General features: G+C 44.6%; 1 protein-coding gene across 4 annotated transcripts in view; it reads left to right on the top strand.

Moving 5' to 3' along the window:
* Nucleotides 1-10,945, top strand: part of NMNAT1 (nicotinamide nucleotide adenylyltransferase 1) — a 34,382-nt gene that overhangs the window by 22,419 nt on the left and 1,018 nt on the right. For 2 of the 4 annotated variants that reach the window (XM_060622130.3, XM_060622131.3), the window contains exons 5-6: nt 604-746; nt 1,090-4,739. In XM_060622130.3, coding sequence (XP_060478113.1) covers nt 604-746; nt 1,090-1,490 — 544 coding nt within the window. In that variant the 3' untranslated portion in view covers nt 1,491-4,739. Of the gene's footprint in view, nt 1-603; nt 747-1,089; nt 4,740-8,056; nt 8,237-10,945 lie in introns of those variants that run through there. The other 2 variants (XR_009607069.3, XR_009607070.3) reach the window with 2 other exon arrangements.

The raw sequence follows: 10,945 nt of genomic DNA, 5'->3' as shown, positions 1-10,945 counted from the left end.
AAGATCAAGAGTCGCTTTTCCGACTGAGCCAGCCAGGTGCCCCAATAGAGTTGCTTTACAAAAGCCAGAGCATTCACTCAGTCGGGTTGTTACTGAATGCCTCCTGCGTCCCAGGGAGTCTGCCAAGAGCTGGAGTTACAGCTCTAAGCTTTCACTTCCCTCCATTATGGGAATAATAATGACAATAATGATATTTATGGCATGGGATGTTGGGAAGATTTCATCAAATGATCCATGCAAAGGACTTAGTGGAGTGCTTAGCACATAATAAATAACTAATGTTAACTCTTATTATTGTGACACACACATAAAGCTTAGAATAGTAATCGCTACCATCTGTTGTGTTCCCAGGATCTCCTTACTTTCTATGCCCGGTAGCCAGTCCCCGGGCGCTACTGGCCAGCCTCCACGCTGACCCGGAAGTACTGGGTGCTGGTCAGCATCCATTCTGACTGATAGGCCTTGGGTGTACCTGTGGTTTACATGTTCTTAATATGACACAGCCTGGACCTCGGGCCAGAGGCTCTGAGCCATCTCCAGAGAGACAGTATTCTGGTTGGATGTTGTGAGAAGAGGATGTTCTACTGCTTTGTTGTTTTCTAGACACTATCAGGAGAAACTGGAGGCCAGTAGCTGTGATCAGCAGCAGGACTCACCTAGGCTGGAGAGGCCTGGACGGAAAAGGAAGTGGGCTGAACAAAGACAAGATTTTAGTCAAAAGGAATTGCTAGAGCCAAAAACAAAAGGTCTGTATGTTTTATCAAGACTTACCGACTGGAGTGGATAAGATTGTAGTGCTGAGCAAGCCCCCTTTGTATTTTCATTTCATATTCAGGATGCTTGGCTGCCTGGAAAATGCCCCTTGTTAGTTTTGGGACCGGAGGGAGGGAAGGAGAGGAAGGAAAAGGCACCTTGAACTTCCTTCTCCTGCAGCGGTCCTTAACTTTTGCAGTTCCTACATCTCCTTTGAGAATCTGATTCAGATCAAAACTATGAACCCTCTAGCCAGAAAAACACATAGATGCATTCATTTTGACTCAGGGAGTTATTAGCAACGCAGACCCTGAAGCTGTGTTTTCTTCTTCCCAGATGTGCCAAAAGTAAAGCTGCTGTGTGGGGCAGATTTATTGGAATCGTTCGGTGTTCCCAATCTGTGGAAAAGTGAGGATATCACCCGAATTGTAGGAGACTATGGGCTCATCTGTATTACTCGGGCTGGAAACGATGCTGAGAAATTCATCTACGAATCCGACACACTGTGGAAACACCGGAACAACATTCACCTGGTAAATGAATGGATCACCAATGACATCTCCTCCACAAAGATCCGGCGAGCCCTCAGAAGGGGCCAGAGCATTCGCTACTTGGTGCCAGACCTTGTCCGAGAGTATATCGAAAAGCATGACCTGTACAGCCCTGAGAGTGAGGAGAGGAATGTTGGGGTCGTCCTGGCTCCCTTGCAGAAAAACACTGCAGAAGCTAACTCGTGACTCCTGCACTTTGGACTTGTCTGTTGGGAATGTGAAAGAGTCTGGGTGTTAGTGACTGGGAAGAAGAATCGTGATCCTGTTCATAAACTAAAGCTTTTTAAAAGTTTGGTAAAAATCACCAGTAGATGAAAATATGGTTTGTCTTTTTTTTTTTTTTTTTAATGTAGTGCTTTTAAAAAAAAAAAAAAAACACATGTTTATTTGGAGAGAGAGCGAGCGGGAGAAGGTCAGAGAGAAAGAGGGAGAGAGAGAATCCCAAGCAGGCTCCTCACTGTCAGTGCAGAGCCCAACGTAGGGTTCGATTCTGTGAACTGTGAGATTATGACCTGAGCCAAATTAGGAATTGGATGCTCAACTGACTGAGCCACCCAGGCGCCCCTACGTCTATCTTTTTATTGGAAATTGTCAAAATGGATGTTTTCAAGATGGTCTTTTTTTTTTTTTTTTTTTTTTAAAGAATGTACAAATCCTTTAATCTTTAAAACAAGGGATTAGCAGCACTAAAACCAGAAGACATTCAACTATACTAACTACAAATAAGTCAGAAAGGACCTCTCTGGTCTACCACATAAGCGGAGCAAAGTGGGAAAGCAAGAGTCCATTTAAAATCTTAACTTCAGTTAGAAAGGGAATTAACATTTTATGCGTGCCCATTTCTAGGCATTCTTCACCGAGGGGGCCAAGGAAACAATTCTTAAAGTAGTGATCGTGTAAAATGCACCGCTGATCGGTCATCTTCAGCTACGCAGGATACAGGTTGTGAATACACCTGGCAGAAACCGTGCTAACGATTCAGTCTCTCTGGCACACGTCAGAAATTGGCCACTTCAGCTCTGCCAAGACGCACCTCCCTGGAGCTTTACCTTTGGAGGCTGGGAGAAAGGTCCAGGCCCTCAGAGAGTCAGAAAGGTGCACAGGTGTTTCTGATGCCCACCAGAGGCAGAGAAACAGTCTGGGGAAGGGAATTGCATCCTGTTTCATAAACTAAATCTTACAAGTTTGGTAAAAAATCAGTAGTAAATTAAAAGGTTGTACATTATGTGTGTTCTCTTAGCACGGCCTCTCGTGGCTCTGTCCGTCTGCCCTTTTGCCGTCTCTGCAGGAACAACTTCAGAGATGTTATCATGCTACCTGGAACAGAGAGGACCGCGGAGAACGAGGGATCCTGTTTAAGGGTTTTATTAAGTGTCCGTGCTCTTAGCCTTTCTTGACAGCTTAATAATCAAAAGATGAACGAAGGTCTTAAGAACATGAGAAATGCCTCACTGAGTCAGCTCAGCAGTCCTTCTGGCTCAGAATCTCAGAAGAACACTCTGTGATCTCACTCTAAAATTCTCTGTTGAGTTTCTCAAGAGCCCCTCTGTTCCTGCTCTGGCCCACCGTGAACCTGCCATGTGTGAATTTAAGCAGTAAAAGGGTCTACTTTCTTACACTTCTTCTCATCCTTTTGTCTGGATTTTAACCAAAGTAGAACTCCCAAATAATAATCGAAGTCATAGTTTCTATGTTACAAATGCAAGCTTGTTATATATAGTTTGATGCATTATGATTTTGTGGAAATTTTACCAATTGGTAAAGCAAAAAAGACCAGAAATAGCTTTTATAGAGTAGTTTCATGTTGCATGAAAATTATCCTGTGATAAAAAGTTCACTTTCTGATGCAAATAGAATAATTTACCTTTTTTCAATTTATATTTTATACCTACACCATTCTAGATGAAGGATTAATAACCCTGCCAAAGAAAAATACAGCTGTGTGGTTGTACAGTCAAATCTGAATCCACAGTTCGAAAAGGGAAAATATTAAAGCTGGCAAACAAATAAAATCTTTAAAAGAAAGAAAGAGAGGGTGGGGAGAGTCCCTGGCTGGCTCAGCAGTCAGTAGAGCATGCGACTCTTGACCTCAGGGTTGTAAGTTCGAGCCCCACGTTGGGTATAGAGATTATTTAAAATAGCATCTTTTTTTTTAATGTTGATTTATTTATTTTGAGAGAGAATCCCAAGCAGCCTACATACACGCTGCCAGCACAGAGCCCCATGCAAGCCTTGATCTCATGAACCATGAGATCGTGACCTGAGCTGAAATCAAGAGTTGGTTGCTTAACTAACTGAGCCACTCGGGCACCCCCCAAAAATAAAACCCTAAAGAAAAAGCTGGCCAACGTACCCTACCGCTACTTATTCCTTTCTTTTCTTTTTAAGTGAGAGAGGCCAAGGTGGAGGAGAGGAGCAGAGGGAGAGAAAGAGAATCCCAAGGTCCTCGCTCAGCATGGAGCCCATCGCAGGGATCAGTTCCACAATCCTGGGATCACAACCCACGCCAAAATCAAGAGCTGAACACTCAACCGACTAAGTCATCCAGCCGCCCCTGACTTATTCTTACTAAAGCCAACAGGCCAACTTCACAAAGACCTTGAGGGGGTGCAGAGCCTGGCACCAGTAGGGTTCAGTCTCTCTCTGCTGAAGGAGTGGTGGGTTAGAATCTCAGACCACAGAGATGAAGGTCATTTCTTCCTCTCCTTGACTTTCTGGAGTTGAGAGTTGAAGCAATATTGAAAAATAACCGCCTAGAATAGATGAAGCTACCGAAATGAAACTTCGATTTCTTCTGGAAAACCACACTTAGTCCAGCTGGTATGGGTGCCAACTGCAGAAAGGTTACATTGCCAGAAACTTCTCTTTTATTTTGTAGAAACTTCTCTTGTAACGTGCCTTCCTACCTAGAAGTGCCCAGCCTGCCCAGCTGTGAGTATACTGACCTCAGGATCCACTGGATAAAAATAAAGCGTTTGGGAGCCTCCCAGGAGACTTGGTAATAGTGAAACAAGCCTGTTGTTGTGCTGTTTATGAATCGATACCTTTGTACACAGAACGACCTGCTTCGCCTTTTGTCCTAGTACCAAAAATGCTGCTAACCCCACAGCTTCATAACATAGTTTTGGGTGACCTCCAGGGGAGAATTTCCTGTTTTGATAATGGAAATTAGAACAATGCACTTCACAGGGGAATAAATACTAATAACTGTTGTGACTTCCATCGAGGAAGAAGAAAATATGCCACTGTACTTCCTATCATCTCTTTTTCCTAATTTGCTTTTGTAACAATTTTGAGTTTAGGAAATATGTGAAGCTGGTATTTTTGTATTTGACGCTGGTGTTTATGAAGTGTCGTGCTCCTTTACTCCTTACCTTGTATAATTTGAATGCAGCAAATGAATAAAAGTCCCTTACTGGCTGAATATACAACATACGGAGGGATTTTTGTTTGTTTTCCTGTTTAGGGGACAAATGTGATAAGAGGTGTGGGTTCTCCTTGATGACCAAGGTAGAGACTGAGCCAGAGGGATGATTTACGGTCATCTGCTTGATCAGAGGTCATCTGCTTTCTCTTTCCGCCACCCTGAGGGTCTCTGCACAGGGTGGAAGGAAGCGTTTCCTCAGGGTCAGCGTGCATGGTAGTGGTAGGATTGCTGATTTTCTTGTTTTGTTTTGTTTATTTGCTTGTTTTTAAGATTGCTGTTTTTCTGACCCCAACCTCTGCTTCACTTCCGGCCGAGCCCAGAGGCCACTATATTGTGAAACGGGCTCCTTTAACATTTACTTCTGGGTGTCATAGGACGTCCCCTCCACCGCCGTGCTCCTGCCCGCTCCCACAGGCCTCATGATCTGAAACATCCTCCACGGCTTCCACGCAGCTGTGAGGATGTCCAGTGTCTGCCTCCGAAATCCGTATCTAGTTTACCAGGTAAACTCGTGCCGCTTGAGCTTCGTACTGCCAACACTTCCTGTGTGCTGGGTGTGTGTGAGTCCTAAAGAAACGAGGCACAGTTGGGTGCTGTGTAAATGATAAACCCAAGGCCTGATCAAAGCCTGTGCCCCTCACGTCTTTGTGTCTTATGTAGCACACTACTTTTTTTTAATTTTTCAAAGTCTATTTTGAGAGAGAAAATCCCATTCAGACTCCGCACAGTTACTGCCAAACCTGACTTAGGGCTCGAACCCGTGAACTGTGAGATCATCATCTGAGCCCAAATCAAGAGTTGGGCACTCAACTGACTGAGACACCCTGAGGCACCCTGTAACATACTACTCCTCAAAGAATAAAGTTTTAGCCAAATCCTTTTTTTAAAAAATTAATGTTTATTTTTGAGCGAGAGACAGAGTGCAAGAAGGGGAGGGCAGAGAGAGAGAGAGAGAGAGAGAGACAGAATCTGAAGCAGGCTTTAGGCTCCAAGCTGTCAGCACAGAGCCCAGTGTGGGCTCTGAACCGTGACATCATGAGCTGAAGTTGGACCCTTAACCACCGGAGCCTCCCAGGCGCCCCTTTTAGCCAGATCTTGACATTTTCACCCATCCAAGTGGAGGAGTACAAATAAATAAAACTTTAACCATAGGGTAATCTGATGGTGATGTGTGCTGTGTTCTGTCTACACAGAAGGACTAAGTGGAACCCGCCCGATGTTAGCCAAGTGCTTGGAATAGGGACAGTGAATACCCAGAGGGAGGAGGTGATAGTCACAGTTCAGTTTCTTTTCAGAATTGTATTTAAATCCAAGTTAATTAACATACAGTGTAATAATGGTTTCAGGAGTAGAATTTAGTGATTCATCACTTGCATACGACACCCAATGCTCATCCCAGCAAGTGCCCTCCTTAATGCCCATCGCCCTACCCACCTCCCCTCCGGCAACCCTCAGATGGTTCTCTGTGTTTAAGAGTTTCATGGTTTGCCTCCCTCTCTGTTTTTATCCTATTTTTCTTCCCTTCTCCTGTATTCATCTGTTGTGTTTCTTAAATTCCACGTAGGAGTATACGATATTTGTCTTTCTCTGACTGACTTATTTCACTTAGTATACTACCCTCCAGTTCCATCCATATTGTTGCAAATGGACTCTTTATCGCCGAGTCATATTCCACTGTGTATATATGCCACAACTTCTCAGTTGATGGACATTTGGGCTCTTTCCATACTTTGGCTGTTGTTGATAGTGCTGCTATAAATATTGGGGTGCATGTGCCCCTTTGAATCAGCGTCTTCGTATCCTTTGGATAAATTCCTAGTAGTGCAATTGTTGGGTCGTAGGGTAGCTCTATTTTTAATTTTCTGAAGAACCTCCATACTGTTTTCCAGAGTGGCTGCACCAGTTTGCATTCCCACCAGCAGTGCAAAAGTGTTCCCCTTTCTCCGTCTCCTCGACAACATCTGTTGTTTCAGAGTTGTTCATTTTAGTGTAGTTTGCTTTTAATCAGCAAAAGAAAAAGAAAGAAAGAAACCGCCCAGATGCCCATTCCAGCACCATAGTGCAACCCTGTAGCACTGTTGCAAGACAGAGCAGAAGCTTCTGTTTCAGAGGCGGGTTTCGCACCAGTCAGTTGACTGGGGCAGGGTGGGGCCGTTGGCTCTCAGAATCTCTTCCTGTAAAATAATGCAGTGATCTCTGGGGACCTTCCAGCTCTGAAATGCGATTGACCCAGTGGAGAGCTGCCACCTGTCCCTTCTCTTGTGCGTGAGCAGAAAGCATTTCTGGGAACACTGTTAAGACGTGAAGTGCCAAGGGGAGCACACAAGTTCAGGACCATCTCTGCCACCAGGTTGCCTACAGTTAGGAGGTGAGAAAAACAAGACTACGTTTTGAGCATCAGCAAGCATCCAGAATCCCTCCTGATGGTTTCCTCAAAACGAGCACACTAGGGCCCTGCAGGACAGGAAACCAGGATGGAAGACGTTCCCGAGGGAGCTCCTTATACTATAAATTATTTGTTATTTATCTGAAGTCCAAGGAGTCCTATTTCTGTTCTGCTTTTTGGGCTTTTGTTTTTCCAACCTTGGGAGGAACAACTTATGAGGAGGTACAGAGAATAGGCATGACATTGGTATAACAATTATAGTAAGGGCTTGCAGGAGGACCAGAGAAGCAGAGGAAGGTCAAGGAAGAAAGGAGGGATTTTTTTGTAAAAATCATTTGCCCAGGGCACTAGGCTGGCTCAGCTGGAGGAGCATGTGACTCTTGACCCTGGAGTCATGAGTTTGCGCCCCCTCTGTGTATAGAGATTACTTAAATAACTAAAACTTTAAAAAATAAATAGGGACACCTGGGCGGTTCAGTCTGTTAAGCGTCTGACTTCAGCTCAGGTCATGATCTCACAGTCTGTGAGTTTGAGCCCCACGTCGGGCTCTGTGCTGACAGTTCAGAGCTTGGAGCCTGCTTCGGATTTTGTGTCTCCCTCTCTCTCTCTGCTCCTCCCCACTTACACTCTGTCTCTCTCTTTCAAAAGTAAATAAACATTAAACAAAATTTTTTTAATAAAGAAGTCAGGGTTGCGTGAGTGGCTCAGTCTGTTAAGCGTCTGACTCTTGATCTTGGCTCAGGTCATGATCACGTGGTTTGTTAGATCGAGCCCCACGTGGGGCTTTCACACTCACAGCGGGGAGCCTGCTTGGGGTTCTCTCTCTGCTTTTCCCCCACTGGCACCCACTCTGTCTCTCTCCAAATAAATAAATAAACATAAAAAAAATAATTAAAATTTTCTCAGAATAAAAAATAAAATATCACTTGTTCTGTTCAGTCTTCCCCAGGGTCTCGGGAACAACGGCTGAATGGAAAATCAGTGAGAATGAGTGAGAGCCCCAGATTTTGATGGCCTCGCTGGCATCATTCACTCTGCAGCACAGCACAGAAGAGGGGGGCCCACTGGGATTTGTTTGTCTCAGCTCGTGGAGGCAAAGCCCCAGGTACCTTCTTCAAGGTAGATTCTTGGCATCCAAAGTTTCTCTTGATTAATAGGTTTTAAAATAGGGCAGCTAAAAGCATCAGTGTCACCAAAGCTGAAAACCTGAGATTCTGGCCACACAGTTCTTACTGAAAGAGGAGCACTCCTGGGGCACCTGGGTGGCTCAGTCCATTAAGCGTCCGACTTTGGCTCAGGTCATGATCTTGCAGTTTGTGAGTCCAAGCCCCGAGTTGGGCTCTATGCTGACAGCTCAAAGCCTGGAGCCTGCTCCAGATTCTGTGTGTGTCTCTCTCTCTGCCCCTCCCCTGCTGACGCTCTGTTTCTCTCTCCTTCAAGGAAAAAAAAAAAAAAAAAAGTAGCACTCCTGAAGTAGTATTTTATTTAACGTTTGCTAAGTAGCCTCAGCAAGTTAAACACACTCAGAACTGAACTATCATTAGCTCTTCTGTCCTCAAACAGGTTTAAAAAGGCAAATAAGTTACTTAGGGAGATAAGAGTAACTTAATTTTATTTATTTTCTATGTCAGGGTATTTTCCACTGAAGCTCAGCTCCAGGTAGTCTGAACAATAAGGATACTTACACCCAGAAGTACAGACAGAGGGCAGGATCCGGGGTGCACGGGTGCAGTGACCCAGTGGTGTCATCAGAGACCCAGGGTCTTTCCATTCCTTTACTCTGTAGGGCACAGTGTCCTAAGTCTGGTGTTCCTCGAGTTGTAGAACAAGACTTCCTTGTCCACGTTCAAAACTGGAGAAAGGCGGGCTCCCCAGGGCTTTGTAAAACCAACGAAACAGCTTTCCCAACAGGCCTATCAAACTTACCAGTATATATCCTTGGCTGAATCAAATTCATTGAAACCTGCTTGTCCTTAAAACCAATCACTGTCAAAGGAGCTAGGGTTTCTGTGATTGCCTTAACCTTAAACTCAGCCAGATCTTATGCTGGGCCCGGGCCAAGCTCCCTGATGGCAGTGCTTCCCTGCCCTAGGGAGTGGAAATACGGATGGCATGAAGTGCCCACAGTGTCCACGCCACTCTTTGTTGAACCAGTACCAGACTCCATTGGGACGTGAGTAGATACACTGCAGGTGCCCATCATTGATTAAGTTTATTTATTTATTTTGAGAGAGACAGACACAGCATAAGTGGGGGAGGAGCAGAGAGAGAGGGAGAGGGGGAGAGAGAGAGAGAGAGAGTGTCTCAAGTAGGCTCTGTGCTGCCAGCTCAGAGTCTGATGCGGGGCTGGAACCCATGAAGCCGAGAGATCATATCCTGACCCAAAACAGTAAGACTCTTAACCAACTGAGCCACCCCCACCCCCCACCGCCATCTGTTTCTGTCAAGGAGGAGCAGTTTGGTACACAGGTTGAGGACCCCATCTTGGCTATAATTTTATGATTTACTTTGACAATATCAAATGAAGGAAAGAAAGGGCTCAAATTGGCTAAATAAATTCCACCTCTCTTTCCAGAGATAACTTTTGGTCCTCATTCAGAAGAAAGATCGTAGAATTATGGAGGAGTGGGGTGCCTGGGTGGTTAAGCATTGACATCGGCTTAGGTCACGATCTCACAGTTCATGAGTGTGAGCCCCACATCGGGTTCTCTGCTGTCATTGCAGAGCCTGCTTTGGATCCTCTGTCCCCCTGTCTCTCCGATGCTCTCTCTCTCTTTCAAAAGTAAATAAACTTAAAAAAAAAAAAAAAAAAAAAGGATTGTGGAGGAGAAAATTACTCTCTATCCCATGGCCAAGCCTATGTCCACTTCAACTGAAGTTCAACTCTATCCATGCTAGATGGCCCTTGCTCAAGTTGGCCAAAAGCCATACCAACCAGCACAAATGCTAAAATTATTAGTAGTTATTTCTGTGACTTTCATTTTCAGGCCAACATTTAGAACAATACAATTTTTAGGGTAGGAAGTAAGTTATGACTTCTTCGTGTCCTGTGCCCTTAGTTTTCTGGAATTTAAACAGGCTTCATGCTCCAGAAATCTGGTCAGAGTTCATAGTGCTGTGCCCTTTAAATGGCAAGATATAGCTAATCCCAGGCTTTGGAATCAGCCTGCCACATTCCACCGAGGGAATCGATGTCTTACAGTAGGAGAATCACCAGTCTTATTCTGGGCAAGGCAGTGCCACTCTGGCTTCTCAGTAAAAATGACGTTTCTCTTTCGGAAAAGGTCGTAGTCATTCAGCCAACATTTATGGAGCACTCGCCCTACGGATGCTGTAGAGGCAAATGAGATGAACATGGTCTCTGCCCTTGGCATTTGAATGAAAAAGTCGATTAACAAACCAAGAAAAGATAACTGTGGGTTATGATAATTATGAAGGAAGTAGAAGAGATGTGATGCAGAGTAAATGGATAGCAGAAGTATATCAGAAGGCTGTTCTGGAAAGATGACTCTTAGAGATTTAAAAAAAAAATTTTTTTTTAATGCTCATTTATTTTTGAAAGGGAGACAGAGCGCAAGTGGGGCAGAGAGAGAGGGAGACACAGAATCTGAAGCAGGCTCCAGGCTCTGAGCTGTCAGCACAGAGCCAGATGTGGAGCTCAAACCCACGAACTGTGAGATCATGACGTGAGCCGAAGTCGGATGCTTGACTGACTGAACCACCCAGGTGCCCCCAACTCGTAGGAATTTTTGAAGAGAGTCAAGTATTTTTTTTGTCCAAGTTCTAAACCAACTGAAAAATAAGATGAAAAAAGCAACAGATGAATGA

Source organism: Panthera onca, chromosome C1, assembly GCF_046562875.1.
Source record: "Panthera onca isolate mPanOnc1 chromosome C1, mPanOnc1 haplotype 2, whole genome shotgun sequence".
Taxonomy (NCBI): domain Eukaryota; kingdom Metazoa; phylum Chordata; class Mammalia; order Carnivora; family Felidae; genus Panthera; species Panthera onca.
The sequence above is the reverse complement of the archived record's forward strand: the minus strand, read 5'-3'. Positions and strand labels throughout refer to the sequence as shown.